Here is a 24744-nt window from a genome sequence, read left to right on the forward strand (position 1 = left end):
CATTTTTCCAGCTGCTCTCTGATGGAACACAGGAGTTGCACTCAATGGTCCTTATGGGTCCCGTCCAACTTGGGATATTCTGTGGAACTCTCAGGACAATGACATGGGACATGGCCAATGCAGGACAGTGTGGGGTGGCCCTCGGGGAACCCACTGGCAGGGCTTGCTGCCGGCAGGCTGGAGCAGCAGCTTTTGGACATGAGCCCTGTCACATTACTTTATGAGTCACTATAAGCCAGGATTATTTTAGAGGACTATCAGAAGCTTGGCACAGCCACAGAGCCCCTGGGCATTTACCAAAGCCAATTCAGCTAACCGTGGAAGTGCCAGCTCGTCATTTATCTAAAGCTATTGTTTGCTTCCCAGTGTGCTCGGATGGGCCCCCCGCCAGCAGAGCAGGCGAGGGAAGGTGTGAGCACGTCCATGTTTATAGGTGGGAATCATCCCTTCTGTATTTCCTGCTGCGTTTCAGAGCAGAGCAGAACATTGTTCTCCTTCCTGCCAGCCCTGGGAAGGGCGCAGCAAAGTGGCCGCCTGTTTGGAAAGTCTTCTTTCTGCAACGCAGGGAGCCCTGAGCAGCAAGTCAGTGCAGGTCCTGGCAGGGCGGGGAGGCCTTTTGCAAACTCATGGGAAAATAGTTCCCGTGTGATGTGAAGCTCATTACCAAAGTCAGCGCATGACTTTTATTGCTGATGCTACCAGATGCTTGGCTGAGCCCATTTTAATCTCTTTCAAGTGGCACGGACCTAATTGGTATCTTAGAGTTCCTCTTTACAGCAGGAGACTGATCCAAAGCCTCCAGATCGATGAGGAGCCTCCTGCCAGCTCCAGCAGATTTTGGAGCTGCTTGCCAAAAAGTCCCTACAAACCCACAGCTGACCCCATCGCTTCTTGATCTCTGTTCCTTAGGAGCAGAGCCATGTCCCCATGGAAGATGGTCACCAACAAAAGCCAGAGACCTTCACCTCAAAGCAAAGGCTGCAGTGGAACAGAGCTCCTCATGTTATCTTTGTTGGACACAGCAATCAGGGAGATAGGGAGCAGAGCAAAGCAGGAGGGAGGCATTGCTGTCTGGAGAGGAGACGTCACTTCTGAAGGTGAAGGTGATGCCATCACACAGATGTGGTTGGAAGAGCTGCTTGGCAGCCACCTCCAAACTTCTGCTATGTGTGCAGGGTGAGCTCTCCCTATGCAGAATGGCATTAGTGAAAGGAGATCATCACTCTCGCCTTCAAACCCCCTCAGCCACCCAGATTTCCTGACACCCCACATCCCATTAGTGGCGGGCATGTGGGTCAGCTCCACATCTCACACCCAGTGGGAAGAAGCAGTGCAGAAGGGCAGGAATTCCCCCATACAGGGCTGGAGGCGGCACACAGTGATCCCATCTACCCTGCAGGAGTTGGAAACCACCTCAGAAGAGCAGGGACTGTCACCACGTCTTCTCCCTGGTTCTCTGCAGGGATATGGGATGCTCACATGCAGTGTCCCAGATGTGAGCATGCTCTTCTAAAGGAGCCTGTGTGTTTGAGGCCAAGCCTTGGGAGCTACTCATTCATATTAAAACTAGGAGGGGAGGAAAGGGAGCAAAGATGAGCACTGATAGCACACAGGTGCTCTTATCAGGCCTGGGCACTAAGTGTCTCCCCTCACTGCCAGCAGCAAAGACCTGCCTCAAAATTAGCAAATGTGTGTGGAGCACTGGGACTAAATTACCTGACCTCTTAAGGAACAATAACTGCAACATACAGCACTCCTACCAGCCAGCTGAATAGATATCTTCAACTTCTTATCCCAACCAGAAAAAAAAAAAAAAAAAAAGGTGCTGGAGAGGAAGTCAAAATGGCTTTCTGGGGCTCTTCTTTTTCCTCCAAAATCCCTGTTTGAGGAGCACAGAGGAGGGCTTGCCCAGCACAGCACTGAGCTCAGATCTCAGCTCTCCTTCCTTCCCAGATAACTGGGTGTTTCTGACTCCTGCATCTGAGGACGCGATCAGTTCATTACCCAGCTCTAATTCTTTCCCTTGCAATTTGTTTGTTTCTAGAGCTGCAGACAGAGAGAAGTAAAGGACTCCGAATAAACACGTCAGGAGCAGGGCTTCTCCCAGGCTGCAGGGCAAAGCACAGGCAATGCAACATGACCGCGTCCCACCCTGAATGATGGGTGGGGAAAGATCCTGATGCTCCTTGCGAAATGCTTTCACTGCTGCCTGCTATGCGCTCCATTGCAGGGAGAAAAATTGCAAAACCAGCAAATATATTGTTAATCCATTTCTGAAACGCTCTTCCCCACCTCTCCTGAATGCTGCCTTTTCATCTGGTTCTTTATGCAGCTCAGCTTTCGCTCCCGATGGTTCAGATAGCTCCTCCAAAGCACAAAGCCTCTTGCAAAACCTCTCAGGGAAAGCAGGGTCTGACTAAGCAGTGATGTGCAGTGCAGTGGCACGATCTTGGCCCCACCTTGTGCTTTTCCATGGAGTTCCCCTCTTCAGACTCTGGCTAAACACCTCCAAAACTGCACCTGCACTTGGGTAGACAGCACACTTGCTGCAATTCACGGTCCACCAGACTGTGACAGCAGCTTTGAGCCCAGTGCTGAACAGATCCCATTTTTGGGGTCCTCAGGCAGTGCTGTGGCCTTAAACCACCATGCCCTGGCACAGATCCTGCACTGGTGGCTTTGGGAGCAGGTGGCCACTCACAACTTGTGTTGTCAGCATGGTGATGAAGGTCTCCAAAGGTCTGGTGAGCTCAACTGCACCTGGCCCACAGTTACCACAAAATATCACCCAACACATTGGTCTGCAGCCACTGGTGTGCCCACTCTGCATCCCACCATGGCCACTGGGCAAAATGAGGCTGCCAGGGAGGTGGAGGAGTCCACATCCCCAGAAGTGCTCAAGGAACACGGAGATGTGGCACCAAGGGATGTGGTCTGTGGGCATGGTGGGGTGGACTTGGGGATCTCAGAGGTCCTTCCCAACCTCCACGACCCTACAAAAATGGGACTGAGGACTTCATCCCTGAAGGCTGAGCCAATCCCTGACATGCAAGACAAAGAAACTGTGCAGCATGTGCTGGGTCCAGCTCTGTTACCCAGACTGTTATATCGCAGTGCTGTGCTCCTGTGGTGCCACCAACAAGGCACTCCACCATAAGAATAATCAGAAAACAACCTCTAACTGTGGGCAAATCAAAGGTTTTACCCATAGCTCTTTACCAATCCAGAGAGCTGCCACCAGCTTTAGGAAGCTCTTCCCTTCAGGTCTGTCATTTCTTTTGCTCTAGTACAGGAACACCAGCAGCTCATAAGGGAAGAAAACTCAGAAGCAAAAGCTTGAGATTCCCAGCAAGATAAAAAACCAGACAAAAGCAGTAAGTTGGGAATAATAGTGTTTAAGAGCTGTGGGTGAGACAGGGTAGATGACATATCTCCTTGCTATGTCATTTACAGTCACCATCTGAAGCAATGCACTGATAAAAGCAGTGTCTAAGCTGCAGCTCTTTGAAGCAGCAGCACGGACACAGTGCCTGTTACACTTCTCAAATTCCAGAAGTATTAAGAGTAATTTCCCTGACTGCTGTACCAGGTTGCTTCCCTGAAATGCCTGAATTTGCCCATGCATCTCAAACGTCTTTAGGGCTTCTCAGAAGCATTCTCAGCACTAGGAAGGAAATGCAACTTTGTCTTCAGAAATAGATTTACTTTATCTTCTATCCCTGATGATCCAGGAATTACAGATAGAAAATACTTACAAAAATGCTGAGAACCTGCCTGATTTCAAGTAAGTCCGAAGTTCATATGAAGTCAACCTAAGATCACACTCCCAGCCTCCAGCTTATGATACACCTCTGGAAGAAGCAAAACAGAGGTTCCCCAGTGTGACTGGGGAGCACGGTGTCTGCTAAGCGCGTTAAGCAGATTTAGGCTGGAGGTTATATGTTCCCATGTGCCAATGGCACTCGGGATTCATGGCCCCAACTGCAGTCCTGTTAGGTGGCTGCTCCGACCATGGAAGGAGATGCATCCAGAGGGCTGAATCATCCTGACCTGACAGATCTCCAAGATAGAGCAGATGAATCACTGCCGTACCTCTCTCTGTTGGCTCTGGGAGGAGTCTAGACAACTTGTTAAGACAAAATGGCTGATTTTCAGATAGACCAAATTTTGTAAGAGTAATTTTACTGTGAAACTTTCACAAGTCCCAGTCCTTTTTTTCCAGTTCCTTTTTTCAGCCCGTATCCTGAAGACCTTCACCAAGAACTTCAAGAACACAATGCTGCTGAGACCCACGTTTCTGCCAGACCATCAGTGCAGAAGAGCCCTTCAGAGAGAAGCCTGAGCTGCATAAGTCTGTGGTGAACCAGAAGTGACCGAAGTGCTCTGTGGTGTTTATTGGAGGCTCCAATCTGTGTAACGACCACATCAGCTATCTGCCAGCCCAGCAGTACCAGTGCTGGACCCAAAGCCCTATCGATGCTCTTCTTGTAGGAGCCACAACAGACAAACAGCAATAAATCATTTAAACATTACAAATAATTGATTCTGAAGTTCCACCTCTGGCTTGGTACGTCCCTCAGCTGCACATTGCTGAGGGCTCAGACAATTCCCTGGGAAGGGATATTGACCACAGGGGGTCCGTGCCTACCCCAGGGATGCTCTGCTCTTATCCACCACGGACACTCGGCCTCACGCCAGTGAGAGATCACTGTCTGAGATTTAAACAGCTCAGCAAAAGACTTTGAAACAGCTGACGTTGAGCCTGACAGACAGTGTAAATACAAATTTCAAAGGCGTGCCAGTGCTCCCAGTCCTTCCCACTGAGCACGCATTGGCACCAAACCCAGTGAGTGACATTATCACTGCCTTAAAGCAAACAAGTGCACCACAGCCATTAAAACAGATGACAGACAAACCTTTGTGAAGCTTAGGAATGCTGATGCTGTAAACAGGCAGAGGATCTGGCAACGAGCAGGAAACACTGCAGCCCTCTGTCTCTGTGCTTGAAGCCAACACAAGCACCTTTCCTGGTTCAAACCTTTGATGGTTGTCAGGGAGCTGCTTTACAGCCCCACAGTTGTTGAAAGGAGCCCTTTATTTTTCCTGTATTCAAATGCCAGATCTGGGTATTGCACCTCTTTACTTTACAGCTGATGAACACCAGGGATGAGCAGAATACAGAGCTTGGGTGGGGGGCAACACCAGCACATGCAGCCCCAGGAGACATGAGTGGCTTCCCAGTGAACTGAGTGCCACCAAGGGTGGCACCAGGACCTCTATAGGACACATAACTTCTGATTACACAGACAAGTACAGTCTTACACCTGCATTTTCTGACAATCTGTAATTTAACACGTTCTCTGGGAGAAGCAAAGCACCTCCTTTCCAGTTTCAAAGAACACCTTAAAGACATCTGCACCTTGGCACTGGCTGCCCAGGGAGGTGGTGGGGTCACCATCCCTGAGGGATGTGGTCAGTGAGCACAGTGGGGTCAGATTTGGGGATCTCAGAGGTCTCCTCCAACCCTATGATAGACTGTAGGAACAGCAACACAGTTATGATGCAGACTCCCTGATATCCCCAGTCAGCTGCACTGATTTTGTTCAATTAAGTTTCTGTGCACAGAAATAGAAATTGCACCTTGGATGCACTCCAGGATCTTAATCCGAGACCTCTTAACTGAGATGTGAGTCTGAACCCAAGGCCTTCAGACAGCTACAGATTGTGTAGCTACATTGTGTGCTGTTGGGATATTAATCCCTGAGGCCAAACTAAAACTCATCCACAGTAAAATCCCCAGCCACATACAACATCAACATCAGGACCTTGTTGCTATTTGCTTCAATCTACGGACCCTCTCCCTCTGCATTGAAATCCGTGCTGGAATAGCCATAGCCATGCATGGCCTCTCTCAGAGAAGCTTCTGCAGTGCACGGCCTTCCCACCCTACACTGCTGGAGGATGCTTTCTGTGCAGGTTACCTCAAGAGGATGCCACAGCTCCCAGATAAAAGCATCTTACCGGATATCCCCAGCTGCTGTTTCCCATTTGGGTTTTGGTGTAATAACTGCCCCGGGACGTCCCGTAGCCATAACCATCAGCTACACAGTCGTACATGGAACCTGTAAATGGAAAAAGCACTGTCAGTAGGAGCAGGAAGCAGCAGACCATCCCAGTCTTTTCCTTGCAGTGAATTTAGATCCTTTCAACTTATCACTGAAGAATAATGGAGTTAGAAAACCCGTAAGAAGCACAAGATAGAAAGTCAGTAAGTTGAGCCCTTGCCTTGCAGGCAACCCAAAGATGTTTGTTCCAGAAAAGCTCCTAGAAACTCCAATCACAGATTGCAAGTGGCACCTGAAGACCTTCAGCAGAAAAGACCAAGTGCCGTAAGATCTGTCGTGGACAAGAAGAGCAGAGTGGGTCAAGATCTCAGGTCTTACATGAGAGGGATGGGGTGCTGTTCTGGAATCACGGAATGGTTTGAGTTGGAAGGGGCACTGAAAAAGCCCTCTGGTCCCACTCCCTGTAGCGCACAGGGACACCCACAGCTCCATCAGTGCTCACAGCCCCATCCAGCCTGACCTTGGTATCCCCAGGGACAGGGCAGCCATCACTGCCTTTAATCTCCATCCCCTCTCTTTAACAAATCACACCATTTATAGTGTGTCTTCACAGAGGTGTGTTAGACTCCATCATTACAAACACAGGCTATGATCAGCACTAGAAGAAATTCATCCTCTTCCTAAGCTGCAATTCCCTTACATAATGCAATGGAAAACGCAACAACAGCAGAGCAGCAAGGTTCTACGCTGCAGCAAGTAAGAATCTGCTCAACTGCAACAGCCACAAACACAGAAACAAAGGAAAGCAGCTGCTTACCTTCAGAAGGCCTCAAACATACAGGAAACTCCAACAAAACACCCTTGCCTCCCCTGCCAACCTTTAAATGAGGTCTTGGAAGAGGTGAAGCCAAAGTCCATCCCTTCTGGTCATTCAGGTACATTGCATGCACCTGAGCTCCCCTGGTTGGCCCTGCCTTCCCACCAGGTGCTCCATCACTGCATCAAGTTGTGACTTAGCATTGCCACTACACCTGGACACCCTTCAGATGGTCCAAAAGAGTTCAAAGTCATTTGAATTTCATTTTCAAAACTGCTCAATAATTGTGGCATCCCAAGTCCCGTTACGAGGAAGTGCAAACCCTACACTCCAATTATCTTCCAGGGAAAGCTCTGAATATCTAACAAGCTACAGAATCAGGACTTACCTGTCTCAAGTTATGCACCTAGACTGGTGGGTAATGTCAGAAATATCCTAATCTCTCTGATTGTTTGATAAGACTCATCTCTTGGATAAACTGGATAAGCCCTACCACAAAGGCCCTGAAGCCACTCAGGTCTCCTACAGCCACCGACCCGTGGAACATATCTCATTTATTGCTGTGCCTGAGGCATCCAGAACCTGTTATGTTGATTTGGTACGTGGCTAAAAATTCTTGCATTTTCTCAGGAAGATTGTCCCCATAGACGCAGTAATGAGATTTACTTTCTGTCGTCAACACGATGGGAGCAGCACCACATGGATGGCAGCATCTGAAGAACCTCAAGGAATGCAGGGTAGGCAACAGCAGAGCAGTTGCACAGACATATCCTTGTGCAGAAAATGACAGGATCTCATTTTTAACCACATTTATAGACAGTAGAGCATTCATAGAGCATTGCTCCAAGATGCCCATTATTATCTCTCCAGCCCCAATTGCTTCCTATATACTAAGTTGCACGGGACTTCCCAATAAGGATGAAGAAGATGGCCACCAACGTGCAAAGGGAGGTAAATGCACTGACTGGGTACCACCCCATGACATCCCACCAAATGCTGGAGGAATGCAGGGTTGGGCTTTGGCAGAAGGTGGGCAAGGCTTAGAATGGGAAATCTGGGCCAGGTGACTCAGCGGGGGACAAGGCTGACAATGGGAATTCCGAGTGCAATCCCATAACAGTTTCCTGGGATTCTGTTCTTACAGTCCTTCTCCCAGTCTGTGCAAACATAATGTATCTGCAGGCTGGAATTTCCGGACACTGTTTGTGAGTCAACAGCTTCCTTAAATGGAAGAAAGCGTTTCTGGGTGTGACTCATGGGTTAATCTGACCAATCCTCCCCGAGACGGCGCTGCTCTTCCCAGCATCCATTCCTGCTATGCACAGCAATGGAGACTTGGGGGATGAGCAAGGAGACACCACAAGTAGTCCAGTTTTGGCACTTGTAGTTTTAAGACATTGCAGAGAATCATAGAGGATCGTAGAATCATTAAGGCTGGAGAGGAGGTCTAAGTTCATCAAGCCCAACCGTCAACCCATCAAAGCCATGCCCACTAAACCACGTCCCTTATGCCACATCTACATGGCAATGTACATCTATATTCCTGAACCCCTCCAGGGATGGTGACCCCACCACCACCCTGAGCATCCTGTGTCAGTGCATTACCACTGTTTTACAGAAGAAATGTCTTCCATTCCTCAACCTGACCCTCCCCTGGCATCACCTCCCATCCTATCACTGTCGCCTGGAGCAAAGGCCAACTTCTCTGCAACCTCCTCTCAAGAGCTGCAGGGAGTGATGAGGTCTCCCCTGAGCCTCCTCCAGAATGAACCACCCCAGTTCCCTGTCCCTATAAGACCCCATTGTGCTGCAGACCCATCACTGCCCTTCTCTGGATACTCTCCAGGCCCTCAAAGTCCTGCTGGTAGTGAGAAGCCCAAAGTTGCTGAAGAGTTGCCTTCACCTCCAAGAACTTGTATACAAGAGCTTGTAAATATATAATTATAAAAACCCCAAACGTTCAAAGCTGCCTTGCTGGTTTGAGAAGGCACTTCCCTGCCACTGCAGCACTGTGATTTGTTGCTTGGTCTGAAGGCCAGGTAGAACCCAGTGATTTTATGGTGGAGGTGGCTTTGCTTTGTCCTGCAAGTTTACACAGCTCTCTGCCTGATTCTTCCTGAGGGGCAGCTGGAATGTGTGCAAGCTGCCTGAGGGGAGAGAAGGAATATTCCTCAGCTTAACTGCCTCAAGGAGAACGACCGTATGAGGTGCTCACCGGTCCTGCGACTTTGGGATAAAAACAAACAGTCTCCAGAGAAAACTGGTCAATCTAAAACCTCCATTAAATCAGGGGGAGAGCTCATGGGCGTAAAAACTAACCGCAGCAGCTAGGGAATGCAAGAGGTTGCCCAGAGAGCTGTGGGTGCCCCAACCCTAGAGGTGCCCAAGGACATGGATGGGGTCTGGGGTAGCCTGAGCTGGTGAGCAGCCAACCCATGGCAGGGGTGGGGCTGGGGGGGCTGCAAGGACCCTTCCAAGCCAACCATTCCATGGTTCTATGCCTTGAAGAGCTTAAATGCTGTGAGCACCACTACATGCCAGCTGTGCCCTCCTCTCTGTCATCAGTCATCTATCAGTGATCATTGCAGAGCAAAGTAAGACCTTGCTACAACGCGCTGTGCCTGAGCTTTGGGACCCTCTTGATGAGTTATGTGCATTCTTCAAAGGCAACTTTATACCCTTTTAAAGCTAAAAGACTGACGGTGAGGAGAAGAATTATGTCAGAAGAGCCATTTGTTGAGCACAACAGAAGACTTCAGCCGGACGCATGAAGCTAACAGGGAGCTTTGTGGCAATGGAGGCATATTAATAAACATTAATCAGTGGCAGGGAAAGGCAAGACAAGAACCCGTCACTGGTAGTGCAGGCTAGACAGGTTCAATAATAAACCATGCACAGCTTTAAGACAATGAGGATGATTAAACATAGGAAAAAAGTAGTAAGAAAAGAAGGCTTGTGGGAAGCACAAAGCATGATGCCTCCTAGGAGAGAAGTGTTGGAGGAACCCCAGAAGCTGAGATTCGTGCAGGAGTGACCAGATGGCGTTTTTGCCTTCTGGCCTATGAGCTGAGGGGTTGGATTTTTTGTTTTGCTCAATAATCGGAAAGGTTCGTGGCAGAGCTTTCACTGAATCATCTCACAGCGGGGGAAGGTGACAGAAAACTTCCCAACACTTCATGGTCACAAACACCTCTTGATGCACATCAACATAATGACCCCAATTAGGTTGAGATGGCCAGGAGGACTCAGTTCAGCTTTGCCCTTTTCCCCTGCTGTGACACCACCTTCATTTTCCCATGGAAATTTGCTCCATTCCCAGACACAGAACAGAAGCCCAGCTCACACCAGTTTGGGTCACGTTGCCCTGCTGGGGCTGTGCCCATGCCCCGTGGTTGTGCATGCAGGGGGTGACATCAGGACCTTCAGACAACGGCCACAACTCTTTGTTCTCCAGTCAGCCAATAGATTTTAGGTAGACACCGGTAGCAGGATATTAAGAGAACATCTGCTCCACAGAAACACCAACTGTGGTTTGCAACACCTCCCATCCCTGCTGCATGAAGTGGGATTCATGCCTGCGCTCCCCACCCTACAGGCAGAGGTGCGTGCATTCCTGAAGCAGCAGAAGGCTCTGCTCTGCTCTCCTGCTCAAACCACGTCTCAAAATGCAGTGACCTGGGTTGATACCCAAACAGAGACATGCAGGGAACTGCATGCAGAAGGAACAGCACTCAAAGGTTTATCAGGATGTTTTGCTAATCCCCCATCTTATGCGGGAAGCATCTCTAAGAATCAGATGTGGATGCATGTAGCTGATGCTGGAGGAGCATTTGGACACGATGAGCAGAGCTGCTAACAGATCCCAATGGCTCCTTGCACCTCTTTGTAAGAAACATTAACTCTTCTCCCTAGGTCTGCTCAGTTGGCCTCAGAACCAGCAGCAGCAAAAGCCAACATGGTTCAATGCTGTGCTCTGAAAGCTCAGCCCGACCTTCTCAGGCTCCAAAAGAAAGAATAGAAATAAATGGGAACTCCTTGTCCTTCTGGGAGCCCCTCTGGCACTGCAGCTTCCAGGTTGAGCCACCTGTGGGGCACCAGGAGGACACCTGAACCTGCCGTGGGAATGGAGGCAGCTGCTGGGAGTGGGATGTGACTCAGCTTCCCTGGGACGCAGACACCAGAGTGGAACATTTCCACGCAATTCCCATTCCCAGACGTTCCCAAAAGTGTCTGGAGGATGGGTTTAGGTTAAGCTTGTTGAGTAAAGATAGGCAGCTTGGGAATTTGCTTTGCTTTATTTCTTTCCCAGAGTTTTCACCCGGGCTCCTCTCAGAGCAGAACAATCCCCCTCTGCCTCTTGGCCTTCCTCACATGGAAGCAGCAGCAGGAGATGTCCTGCAGAGCTTCCCCATCCCCTCTATCGCTGCAAGCACAATGCATGCATCCAGGAGGGCTCCTATGGGAACACTGCCTTGGCAAACCATTCTCTTAGCAAACCAGCCCCAAATACGTCCGCAGTGTGGCACCTCCCCAGTGCTGGGTTCTGCCTCCTGATCCTCCTGCTGCCAACTTGTCATCGCCAGCTCACCTGGATTTTCTGCAAACACATCCCCACGTTCTGGGAGAGCTGGAGGACTCAGCTCCAGCTGCCCCTGTACCCCAAGGCCCCAGGCTTTGCTCTTCCCATTGCCCCAGCTGGAGCAGTGAGCTCGCCGCAGCTGCTGCTGAAAGCAGCTCTAAGTCAGGGGAGATTTGTGTTGTGGCTGCTGTGCCCTCCTGACTTTGCAGCTCTTGACTGATGAAAGTTGGGCTGCCCTCCAAATTAGCTTTCTCCTGATGTGAGAATGGTGAAGAAAATCCTTTGCCAAGCTTTGAGACACAGAGAAAGTTGTTCCTGTAGGAAACCTGGTTCCAGGACAAGCCCTGTGCACAGAGGTGGAGCAGCTGCGTGGTGTCTGCACCCTGCCCTGCCCATCTCAGAACAGAGGGGGCTGCAGAGCATCCCCACTGCACTGCTGCCAGCCTTCAAACGGGAACATACGGGAGCTCTGGAGGCACATCCCAAGCTCAGGTCTGTGTCCTGTGTGCAGGCATTGCTGTGATGCTGGGAGCTCTGGCTGCACACAGGAGGGGGGAAGCTGCAGGACAGGATGCTTGCAGAGGAGCTGTAAGCAGAGCTGTAGGCGGCTGCTCCAGCTTTGAAGCTGGGGAGAACAAGGATAGGAGCAGTGTACCAACACGTCCCACAGCCATGGGGACACGGAGCAGTTCAGCCCCACTGTGCTGTGGCACTGCATCCGTCTGCACACCGCAGATCTTCCATCCCGTGCAAGAGACCCCGGCATCTCCCAGCAGGGAGTGCCCTGCCAGTACTGGGTTCTACCCCTACCAGTAGGGGTATCCCACGAGGGACACGAACCGCTCTGTCCCCTATAAACCAAACCCCACAGAAGCTCACAGCAGAAGCAGCCACAGCAGCTGCCCTGACCCCAGAAGGGATGGTACCTCTGTTGGAGTGCCCCACGCTCGATGACACCGACGACTTCTGCTTCTGCCGCTTCACCGTCATCATCACTTGCTCCTGGACCCGCTGTTTTCCCGTGCCCTTCGTTTTCAGCTTGTGATCCGAGGGCAGGGCCAGCGTGGAGCTGGCCTGGTCTTGGAAGCACTCATATGCCAACGCCGTTTTCAGCGGAGAGTGAAGCATGGCTGCAAACCACGGAGGACGGGGAGCTGCTCTGCACCTGACCACGCACACCACGCAATGCCACAGCGACCGCGTCTCTTTTTGGGGTTAATCTCCTGAACCCCTCCTTGCCATACGTCCCCAAGCCCAGCGTGTCTCAGGGCTCCTTCTCCCAGCTCTGCTCCCTGCCGTGTGAGCAGGCACACCCTCTGCCAGACTGGATATACAGCCCTGCCTGCACACACCCACGCGCTCCCCGCCGCCGCCGCCGCTCGCAGCCCTGCAGGGCACACAGCTCTGCTGCCCTCACCCCCAGCTCTGCCCCCCGGGGTGGGGGAGTCCTGGAGGAAAAAGGGGGTGAGGGTGGGAGAGGGGTGGGTGCTGCTGGGTGGGTGTGGGGTGGTGGGCTGGAGGGTCTCCCACACTGCTTGTTTAATCCCCTTGGTGTAAGTTGGGTGGAAATGGTGCCCCAGTGCTGAGGGCGTGGGGATGGCCGTGCTGGGAGGCAGCACTGTGGGTCAGGGGAGCAGTGCTGCATGCCATGCCCTGTTCTGATGGGGGATCTGGGTGATGCTCCCAACTTTGTCTGTCTGTCCACCTCTTCATCCTCTACCTGCACAGCTGCAAACCCAGCCCAGCCTCCAGAGCCCAGGATCTGCACTGCACCTAATGGGGGTTTTGTGGACCCCCGCAGCTGGCTGATGTTCTGGGGATGAGACCCCTTCCCAACAGGGATCACGCCCGTGGCAGTGACTGCGTTACAGCCTGGCTTTCCCCCATGGATGAGTCAGGACAGCCCCCAGGCAAAGCACTGGGGCCATCTGTGCAAGTGGCTCAGGGTAGCGTGGAGGAAGTGAGGACTTTTTGTGAGAAGAATACAAAAGGACACAGCAAGATGAGAAGTCACACATTGAGTTTTGGCTCTGAGAGGTTTCTCATTGCTGTGGAGTCCTATGCAGAGAATCAAACCCCTTAAAGTTAGTGAGATTTCAGGTCACAGCAGTGCTGACAGTGCTGACACTGCCCAGCCATGGGCGGTGATAGATGAGGGAGGCCAAGGGGAGGACATGTTGGGCTGAGGCTTCTTGGGACCCCTTGGCACAGGACAGGGGCAGGAGGAGCAGATTCCTGTGCACTGCCATGGAGAGTTTTCTCACTAGAAAAAACCCCAACAGTCATCAGCACCCACAGGCCTGGTGCTGTCAGCTCACTGATGCTGGATCCCTCATTGAGACTCAGAACAAGAGCACCTGGAGTTGAATCATTGCTGGTTCTCCTTCCCCAGGGTCCCAACACCTCACCCAAGGGACGAGCTCTCTCACAAGACCACATGCCCAAGCCAACACAAGACAGACTTTCTGCTGTGTCCACTGTGCTCCCACTCCAGATAAGGAACAGCAAAGCAATAGCTGAGTGTTGTCGCTTTCCTGCGCCCTACTTCTTTCTCCTGAAAGCTTCTTATCGATGCCAAGCGATGCTCTCGCAAATCAATGACAGGCTGTCAGCATCAGGTGGCTTCTGCACAACAAAGTGTCCAGCTCTTGCAAACCTGTAATGTCATTTCCCCCTCGGCGAGGAGCAGCCCTCACCCCATCCCTGCACGGGAGAGCAGAGCAGTTACCGCATCCCATCATTTGCTGGCGGATAATAGAAATGCTGCTCCGGCATCTGCCCTGTTTCATAACCCTCCCGAACTGCTGAGCTGGGCTGCAGGGCCGGGGCAGGCATGGGGAGCTTACAGAGGCTTTCAAGAAACAATGGTTTCTTCAGGGTGAGTTTGCATTGTTTAGCCCAAGGGAGGGAATCTCCCAGGATTCTGCAAGAGATCCCAAACCCGACTCTGAAAGAGCAAAAGGTACTTAAATAAAGGAGTTTGCTGCGCCTCTGTGCTGCTTCTGCTCTTAATCACGGGCCGGGGATGCTTACTTAGCAGGGCACGGTGAGTGTCATCCCAGCAAACCCAGTGCAGCAGAGCTTAGCAGAGCAAGCGCCTGGAGCGCATTCCCTGTCTGCCTCCCTGTCTGGAGCTCGCAGGCACTGCGGCGGTACGGGGAGGCCGAGAAGGAACAAAACCCGAGCCGGGTACGGGGAGCGACGGGCAGAACGTTGGAGAGATCAACCCCAAAACAGGCAGATGGGGAGCGGGGGGGGGACGCGGCCCTTCAGCGCTGCGTGCGCGCACCCCGAGCACCGCATGGCGATGCCGTGAATCACCGCTCCGCGCCCCACACCTCACAGGGACACACCTTTGTGCATCTGGCCGCTTCAAAGCATTTTTGTGCGAGTGCCTGGGATTCCTGCCAGCTGGCTGATCGCAATCAAAGGGCTCGCTGGCCCAATGCTGCTCCCAGAGCGGTGCGGGGCTTTCTGTTCAAACTTGTCAGGCGCTCCTGAGCTGAAGGTTCCTACAGATGGCTGCAAAATCCGCCGGGGGAACGCAGCCATCCCCGCTGCTGTGCCATCGCAGCTCCTCGCCTTGCTGCTGCCCGGCGATGCTCAGCGGAGGGACGGACTGAGCAGAGCCGGGGATGCGGTGCATTTCCCAGCAAAATGCCGTATTCTGAGCCGTGACTCAGCTGAGACTTCCCCGAGCCCGGCGAGGTTCCTCCCGGAGGAAAACCTGCTCTCCTCGTGCTCAAAGCCTCAGTTTCGCTCGGCCCCTTGTGGAAGGTTCTCCCCTCCTGGGGCATCAGAAGGTGCTCCACGCACACGTGGCACCGCGCTGTTTTCTGGGCAGTGGATGAGATGGTGACAGTGCCCTTAGCAAAGCTGGTAGACCTCTCAGCATGGATGGGAGCTTACGGGATAAAGGGTAGGAAAAGCCCTCCATAAAAAGGCAGGACAGCTCACAGAGAGCAGTGCTGAACGCTGAAAGCTTTGTGCAATGAAGATAAAGCAGCTGGGAACAAAATCAATGCTTGGTTCAGGTGTGTTGTAACAGACGGATGGAGTAATTAACACAGAGGAGCCGACCCTCAGCCCAAAGCAGCACCAGCTCAGCTGTGTTGCTCCAAACTTTACCCAGCTGAGCTCTGGTGGAGCTCCCACTGCTTCTCTGCTTCACTGCTTTTGTGGTGAATTGTTTTGCCCTAACAGGAATTAACCTTGGCAGATTCAGTTCCCTCTGTCTGTGTCATCCTACACGAGGGGGCTGCACAGAGCTGTGGGGTCCCTCTCAGCTCCCCTTCCCATGGTGAACCAACACGGCTCTCCCAGACCTCTCCCATCCTTCCCTTCTGCATCCTGGGCTCCACTCCCAGCCCCCGCTGCCAGCTGTATCTCCATGGGCCCAGGCTCCTGGGTTGCTGCTTTTGCTGCTGTTCATGGCATGTGGCATAGACAATTCACACAGGGGGACACGCAGAGCAGGATGTCTGTGAGCTGGAGGCCACTCCTGATGCTCTGCAGAAACTGCAGGTGCTCTCACTCATCGCTATCGAAGCTGAGGATATTCCTTGTTCCTTCTGCCCCTCCCTAACCTGGCCTTCCTCTACCAAATCATCCCATCCCAGCTCTCACCTCTGATGAGCAACAATCTCACAATTCTGACCATGCCTTGGTCAGCGAGCATCGAGCTGTTGGGGCAGGGCAGACGCCAAGGAGGCGTCTGGGAGGGGATGATGATGATGATGGTGATGATGATGCTGGAGACGGAAGAAGCTTTGAGCTCCCCTCGAGGATCAGGCTGTCAGGTTGCTGCGTCCACCCAGCTTTCATCTCCCTGTGTCCCCACCTCACCCAAGGAGCCTCCACCAAACTGGTTGAGGTGCTGCCCATCTCCTGCTGCCTCTCTCCCATTCGCTCTGCCAGGCAATGCGCAGCTCAGGGTGAAGGAGAGGCACAGGGAGGGAAATGCTTCACACTGTAGCGTAACATCTGGGACCCTTCTTGCAAAACTCATTGTTGTTCTGCAGCCCAAACAAAAAGCATGGGACAGTGTTTGGGTGTGTCTGGGGTGTGGAACTGGGAAGAGCCCAGACTGCCATGAAGCCAACCCCTGAGACAGCATAGGAGTGTGTTCCAGAGGCTCTGTGGGGTGCACGAGTGTAGCCTGGATGGTGCCCTATAAAAGCAGTCAGTTCAGGTCCTGCCATATGCACCTGCTGCCCCCAGGAGTGGCTGGAGGGAGGGCTGGGGCACCATGTCTGGAGGTGACGCTGCCAGAATTCACAGAAGCATCGAATGGTTGGGTTGGAAGAGACCTTAAAGTCCCTCAGTGCCAATCCCTGCCATGAGCTCCATGCCCCCATCAGCTCGGACTGCCCAGGGCTCTGCACAGCTTGGCACCCATAGCTTCTCTGGGAAGCTTGTGCCACAAAGAATTTCCTTCTAGCATCAAATCTAAATCTGCCCTCTTTCAGTTTAAAACCATCTCCCCATTTCCTACCCCTGCTTATAAGCTCCCTTCGGGTTCTGGAAAGCCACAGTGAGGTCTCCCCAGAACCTTCCCTTCTCCAGGCTGAACAAGCCCAGCTCCCTCAGCCTTTCTTCACAGGAGAGGTGCTCAGCCCCAGAAATGCAGTGCAGCCAACAGCTGGGAGTGCCTCTGCAGCTGGAGAGCCTGGCAGGGAGGCCGACAGCCATCTCACCCAGGCAGATCCCCGCACTCCTCACCTCCCCGTGCTCACAGCGACCTGCCCCAGCTCAGAAATGCTGCAGGGAAGGGAGAGTTTGTTCCCACCGGGGAAGGAACAAAGATGACAGGGCCAAATTTAGGCAGGGAAGCGTGCGCGTCGATGGTGCGAGGATGCGCTCGATTCCACGCGGTTGTGAAATCCTTTGCGTTTCTGGTGGGGGAGGAAACCTGGCAGGACAGCTTATGTAATGATTTAGCAACAGGTCCCAGCGTCACCCAGCTCTTTGAAGTGGGGGTGGGCCCGGGGTGCGACGGGGAGCGGAGGAGGGCGGTGAGCACTGCCCAGGGGTTGTGCATGGCCACGTGTCCATGGCACAGAGGGCACCGATGCTGGGATGGGGCACGGGGACACGGCATGGGGAAGGGATGCAGAGAGAGCTCAGACACCACGGGATGTTATTTACATCCATGGAGTGGGGTGGGAGGAGATCTGCGTGGCAATAACCCTGAAGGATGAGGTGGATGGCCCAGAAGCTCAACCCTATATCTAAATAAATCCTGAAACCCGTTAAATAAAAACTGCTGTGAATGAGCAGCAAGCAGAAGATGTGTGTGAGCTGTGCTGCTACGTTATTATTTAAAGAGACTGCTTTTCTTAATAGTGAAACCTACAATGCTGCTGATCAGTAGGGAGCTCATCTTGAGATGAGATTTGAGGCTGATCTGTGTGTCACACGTGGGTTATGCTTCACTGTGTCTGCTTTCCATGAACAGCCCTCAGTGAGCTGAGCTTTGGGCAGGTGGGTATTTCCATGTCCCCCTACAGACTGAACAGGGACAGCAGATTTTTGAAGGCAATGTGTAGCTGGGCATGTGGGCAGCTGGTGGGTATCAGTAGAAAAGATGGGAGGAGGAGGTGGGAGATGTGATATTCTGTGATACGTGGCACCCACAGCCCTGGAGCGCAGCACAGCACACACTCCTCCCTGTGACAGTGTGCAGACAGTGAACCAAGATGTCCGTGCAGGAGCATCCCATGCACAATAGGTGTGTGGAGAAAGCAAGCTGTGGGCTTTGTGACTGCTCCATCCATCTCCTGTGTTGCCCAAACCCGTATGTCACTGCCCAGGGCAACCTCCTTTGTCAAGGCTTGGTTGCATGCGCTGAGCTGCCTCACGGCTGTGTGTATCACTGCTGTCCATGGGGGAAAATCATGGAAGGTTTTAGGTTGGAAGGGACTTCTGAAGGTCCTGGGTCCATCTCTGCGTTCAAAGTAGGGCTCAACCCAATGGCAGCCAGGTCGCTCCAGCCTGTGCCCAGCTGAGGTTTGGATCTCTTGGAGGATGGGGATGTTCCGATCCCAGGGCTGCACCTTTCTCATCATAAAAGCTTTTTCAATCAGAGCTGCTTCTGCTTCAGCTTCTGTACGGCGTCACTTCTTACCCATGGAAATGAGAGGGCCTTAGAGAAGACATGGAGGCATAGAATGGCCTGAGATGATCACTGTGCAGCCAAGCTGGCCACACACAGCGGCTTTAGCTGCAAAATCAGCCACATCATCTGGAGGACAGACGGGTGGCTGCTGGATGTGGCTGCTGCTGGGCTTTATAACATTTGTTCACCCTTCCTGCAAAACTGAAGGACAGGGATCTGCAGTGTGAGCATGCTAAGGCTGCAAGGTGGGTTTTCACCACTTCTGTGACACCAAAAAGCAGTTTCTCTTTTCTTTAAAGACTCGGTAACTGCTGAGGTTGAAATACACAGCTAATTTTATTAAAATTAAATCATTAAGGACTGCTCTGCTGCTTAGGAATGGCTGGGGAAAAAAAACCAAAACCCTTACCTTCCTTCTGTAGATCAAAGTGCCTCATCTTCCTCTTGTAACAAAAACAGTCTGATGTTTTATACAAATGTTTGATGTAGAAAAGCAGAAAGGATGTTCCAGGCGTTATTAACTACCAGCTGCCCTGAAGAATTTGTAACCTCTGATGTCAGTCAGGATAAAATGAAACAAAATCAGAACCTTTATGGGCCTTAATGCAGTTTTTCTGGACAGCTCTACTGGCCGCCTCACCCCCTGGCAGTTTCCCCCCGTGGGCAGCTGAAGCTCACCATCTGAGCTCCTCTCCTGCCCTACAACAACACAGAGCCAGGACTGCGGTGCTTCGTGGCAGAGATGAGCACAGGGATGCCCCAGGCATCCACAGTCCGACACCAGCACAGAAGAGGCAGAGCAAGCTGGCAAGGGACGCGGTCCATGCTGCACACCCATGGATTGCTCAGCCTTGAGGATGCTGCAGCAGCTGCAGGCACCCCGTGGGATCTCGGGGTCACCGGTGCAAAGCTTGCTGATGTTTGGTTGTCTTTAAGGCAGTGAGGGCAGCCTCCCAGCAGGGCGGGAGGAGGTGGAGCAGCCCTGCTGAGGCATGTGCATGTGCACAGCTGCTCTCCTGCAGCTCCGCCAACCTCGGGACCCAGACATTAAGCTGTGATTTGCCTTGCCAGACGAGTTTTCAAAAGCAAGCTATCAGCTCCTGCTCCCAAACACGTGTCCGTCATAGAGTTTATCCTCTGCTGGAATTGAGCAACTCAATTCTCCTCTTGCATTACTGAGCCTTTCAAGCATCATTTGATAACCAGTATGAGCGCGGCTCCCAGGAATTGCTTCATCTTTTGGCGTGTTTTGCCCTGCCAAAACTCTGTTTCAAGCTACCTATAAATTATGCTTCCCGCTTGGCTTTCATCTGCTCACCATGCAGTGGGTGAGAACAAGGCCAGGATGTGCCACAGCAGGGCTGAGGGCTGGCTGGAGGCACAGCATGGCAGGAGGCAGAACAAGCACAGCCCACGGCTGGCCTGTATCAGGGATGGGGGGCCCTGCTGGCTGCTGCTGCCAGCAGAGAGCTGTGGTTTGGAAGATGAGAGGAAAGAGGGCAGGGAAAACTGTTTTGTTTTTTTTCTTGCAGGGTTGTGAACGGCTGAGAAAAGTGGGCAATGCCTGTCCTGGCCAAGGGACTGCAGGCAGCGTGCACAGACAAGGTGGGGAGAAATGCCAAGCTGCCAGCACTGAAAAGGAAGATCTGCACAAGCCAGCAGCTCCTGAAACCACCACGTGGGTCACCTGGAGGGGCTGGCATCGCTCAGACCTAAGGTTTGGGCTACAGAGCAGCTTTGCTTGCATGGGAGCAAGCAAATAGGAGGAAATGTCACTCGCAGGGTAACAGAACTTCCCAGGTCAGTGCCTCTGGGTCTGTCATGTAAATGTGCATCTGCTGGAGAAGGCTGTGCCTGCTGAGGGTGAGGAGGAGCCAGTAGCACTAGTGAGGCTCAGGGAAGGCAGGTGTCAGCCAAGGGAGCACATAGCAGGCTGCTGACCTTCTGGTCACTTCGGTTCTTCCACTCCAGTGCTGGCCTTTTGGCTCTGCTAACTGTGATTCCTTGGGCTGCCAAGCCCACAGCAATGCATGGGGTTCTTGTGACCAAAGCAAAGGACCCAGCACTGGGTTTTGTTGGAGTTCATCCATTGGCTTCAGCACATCCAGATCCCACCATAGGGCCTTCCTACCCTCAGGCAGAAAAATTCCAACTTGGTGCCATCTTCATCATCCAGGAAGGAGGTGTTCAGTCTTTCAACAACTGCTAAGACATGCCAATGGCAGCTCTTATCCTTATAGTGGATAGCAGGGCTCTGAAGTGTCCCGTGCTTCTGAAGATGGAATTGCAAACACCCTCAGGGCTGGAAATCCCTCTCTGCATGGCAGCCCTGGAGGGCTCTGCAGTCCTACAGCACCTCTCCCTGGAGGCGGAGGGATGGGACCAGCTGTGCAGAGGAGCACAGACAGAGGCCACTCCAACAGCTGCTGCTCCCTGCCCACCCCCCCAGGGCATGAGGTACAGAAGATGGCAGCTGTGGCTCCAGTCCTACTCCAGGACTTGCTTTCTGCCCTAACAGGATCTTCTGTCACATAAAGCAGTGCCACCCCAGCAGCCCCACTCTGCCTTAGGCAACATGAAGCTCAGGTACCTGGGCAGCAGACTGTAACAAGCTCTTCCCGGCAGGAAGAGTGGTCAGATTTCACTCAGCTCCGCAGCTATCATCTCCCAAAGTCACTGACCTACTGCAAAGAGTGATAGCAGAAGGGCTGCAGAACAGGTTATAGTAATTTCTCTAGATGTCACCAAACAGCAGCACGTGTCCAGGGTGCCAGGAGTGGTTTGCCAGCCCACAGGGACCACAGCATGAGATCCTCGTATGAAGCCAACAGCAAATGAGCAGCACAAGGAATGCAAGAGGGTTTTAGCAGCACGGCCTGAGCAACACGATTCCTCTCTGCTATGCCAGCAACTGCGTGATTGCTGCAGGTGCCAGCCAAGAATAGCAAATGTAATGCCACACATTCACTACACAGTCCTACAGTATCTCATCAGTGTAAGTAAATCCAAAGCTGGCGAGACCTTGCTGGTGTTTATCACTCAGCTTTGCAAGAAATATACAGGCATTGAATGTGAAAATGCTGTTCTAATGGAGCTGGATTAGCATTCAGAAGCGGCTGGGCCTCCTTCCCAAAAATAAACACATTTTACACTGAAACTCTTTAATTTGACTGAACAATTGTTTAATTTAACTATCTGCTGTTCCTGTATCTGTACAACATTGTACAAAATATAACCAAAAAACATTTCAGCCCCATACAAATGTTTGACTGGCTGAGGATCCAGTGGCTTTAAGACTCTCCTATTCTCTGAGACGCTGTCATGAAAACTGTTGTGGTGCCAAAGCTCCAAGGCACTGTGTGGTCACCAGGATGTTCTGGCTTTCCAGTCTCATTCTCCATTCAGTGATGGAATCCTCCAGCCATAGCAGAGGACCTCTGGTTGTACTTCGTACTTCTGGTCAAACACAAAAGATTTTTAACCTCTTTTAGCATGAAGCAATAATACTCTGGGGATGCCACGAGGTAGGGACAGCTACGTTTCAAAGGTGATGTTAATGTGGCAGCTCAGGACTGCTACATCCTTTTTTATAGCTGATCTGCTCACACAAATACAACTGGTTCTAGATTTCCATTCATTCTTGTCCACCCACTTTCACTGCCAGTAGCACTACCTCATGTTACCTTGTCTGAGAATTCCTCTTACACAGATAAAGCTAGCAGCCTGAGCAGTAAGAGGTGTGGCAAGATGGTCTCACACCTGCCTTCTCCATGCAAAGTCTCATTTTGGCCAATTATTTTTCCTCTCATCTTCTGAGTTTCGGAAGCTTCTCATTTGTATTTTAAAGGTCGTAGAAGAAAATCAGGATCATACAATTCTCAAAGCTTTTCCCCACCGTTTTGACTAAGTGCAGCATCCTGTTCAAAATGCAACTACTGGATCTGAAAAAGAAAGCACTCAGACTATATTGCACATCTGAAAACAGACACGTAGCCTTTGTGCAGGGCCAGTTCTCAGAGAAAACCTTATTCACACTGCAGTGCAGAGGAGGTTTCAGGAAGGTCCTGTTACAGGCAGGAGTCTGAAAGTAAGAGAAAGAGAAGTGACTCAGCAGGGGAGATGGGCTGACAGGCATACTAGAAGGGCACCCTCAAATGTTAGAGGGTCAAAAGGACCAGCATCTGAAAAAGGATTTATTTGACCCATTTCTCCATTCATATAATCTCACCAAAGCATCCTGACCCACATACAGAAAATTGTCTCAAACTAAAAGATATTTCATAATGAACTGAGTGAACTGCTAATGAAATTTATCTGTAAGTCCATTCACCACACGTCCCTCTTTGGCCAACAGCACTCATTCTGCACTCACATCAGGACCCTCGTTGACTCTGGCTAACTTCCCTTCTCATTGCCTTTGGTCAACCAACCCCAGCTTCTCTCTCCCTGTTTCACCTAACCTTCCTACCACCCAAGTCTTCTGTCCTGCATTTCCTTCACTGTAGAGAAATCCAACATAGATACTACCTTATTAAATGAAAACTGGATATTTATCCCTAAAAGATTTGCTCAATGTCAATCCAAACTGCTGCACTCATAAGGAAATCAAGTATTTTTCTTTTCCCACATCTGCCTTTTCATTTCTGTTTCACTTTGACCACTTAGTAGGTTAATTAAAAGTTCAATAAAGCAGTCCAGACATTTTGCATCACAGGATACTGCTCCTATCAATACATACACCTGTATGGCTACTATTTTTAAGGTGTCTCGACACAACAACATTTACCTTTACACCACACGATGAAAGAAAGGGATATTTAAAGACTGTTACCTTTAATAGTGAGGGAGGCTTTGCTGAAAGCCCGGCCTGAATCATTGGTGGCTTCAACCGTGTAGTCACCTTCATCAGCCTTGGAAACACTAAAGATCACCAGGGAGCAGACACCAAAGTTGTTTGTGCCAAAATAGGAAGGATTATTGGAGAGGTCTCTCCCATCTTTGTACCAAGTGATTTTTGGAGGTGGATGGCCTCCAACGGCACAGCTCATGCGGCACTCACTGCCAGTGATCACCACGTGAGGCTTCAGGGGGACCAGGAATCTTGGGGGCTGGTTCTGATTAACTCCCTTGTACCTCTGTGGTCTGACTTGAATGTCAGCTGGTGAAGGAAGGAAAAAAGCAACATACAACATTATACATACTAACTCAGACCTGCTTCATGGGGATGGAAGTCAGAGCAAAGGATTGGTTTAAAAGCATGACAATTAACATCTGGCATTCTGCACCACAAATAGTCTGAGATGCAACACACCTGTGGTTGTAATTGGTGTTCCTTCTCAAACTGGCCAGAGTGTAACTTGCAGCCACAAACATTAGTTTCTGCAAAATTTAAGCCTTAGATTTTTGCTGGGAATTAGTATAGCAAATTATGTGACACGGCAGGAAACAAAGGTCTGCGAGAACAACCATGTAGAAATGATAATCCTTCCCTACCAGAATGGAATTTCTTAGGGTATTCTCTACAGACACTCATTTTGGGCAACTAAATGTTTACAGGAGGAGGGACCTATTCCAAGACAGTGTGGTAGAAACAAGGAGCAAAGCACAACAACATCATTGCACAGACAGCTACTTGTAAAAGCATTTTACCCTTTTGTTTTCGAATTCTCCAAGGCTGCACAGTGTCGGATGGACGACTGGATCCCAAGTGATTTTTTGCCACAACCCTGAAGTAGTAGTCCCTGCCTGGGATCACTTTGGTGTAAGTGAATTTGTTGGTGTAGATCAGGTCACCCACCACGTGCCACAAGCCTTTCTGTGATTCTCGTTTGAAGACTGTGTAGAAGAGATTGCTTTCCCATTTCTCAGATGTTGATGGCTCCCAGGTTACTGTCACTATATTTGGCACATTCTCTATCAGTTCAATAGGTCCAGGTGGTTGTGGGATATCTGTCAGATGAAAACAAGCAATATAGAAGATGCAGGGAAAGTGGCACAGCGTAGCACCTTAAAAGCTTCAAATCCATCACATATTTCACGATTGAGCTTTTAGGAGACATCCTGGTCATTAGATGGGACAAAATTTGATTCCTTCTCCAGATGCACAAGCTTATTATTACTAACTGAGCTTCTGCTGCATTAGACTGAACTTCTGGGACTCCTTCCC

The 24744-nt window shown here is 51.2% G+C and overlaps 2 protein-coding genes across 2 annotated transcripts in view; both read right to left on the minus strand.

Moving 5' to 3' along the window:
- Positions 1-12788, minus strand: part of PKP1 (plakophilin 1) — a 36325-nt gene extending 23537 nt beyond the window's left edge. Inside the window, exons 1-2 of the mRNA XM_010724042.4 lie at positions 12388-12788; positions 6022-6122 (exon numbers count right to left, since the gene is read on the minus strand). Of these exons, the coding sequence (XP_010722344.1) occupies positions 6022-6122; positions 12388-12589 (303 nt within the window). The 5' untranslated portion in view covers positions 12590-12788. The remainder of the gene's footprint in view (positions 1-6021; positions 6123-12387) is intronic.
- A 9877-nt stretch (positions 12789-22665) lies between these two features.
- IGFN1 (immunoglobulin like and fibronectin type III domain containing 1) overlaps positions 22666-24744 on the minus strand; it is a 41424-nt gene continuing 39345 nt past the window's right edge. Inside the window, exons 27-28 of the mRNA XM_085210408.1 lie at positions 24228-24527; positions 22666-23736 (exon numbers count right to left, since the gene is read on the minus strand). Of these exons, the coding sequence (XP_085066534.1) occupies positions 23396-23736; positions 24228-24527 (641 nt within the window). The 3' untranslated portion in view covers positions 22666-23395. The remainder of the gene's footprint in view (positions 23737-24227; positions 24528-24744) is intronic.

The sequence above is a fragment of the Meleagris gallopavo genome, chromosome 28, assembly GCF_905368555.1.
Source record: "Meleagris gallopavo chromosome 28, MGAL_WU_HG_1.1, whole genome shotgun sequence".
NCBI lineage: Eukaryota > Metazoa > Chordata > Aves > Galliformes > Phasianidae > Meleagris > Meleagris gallopavo.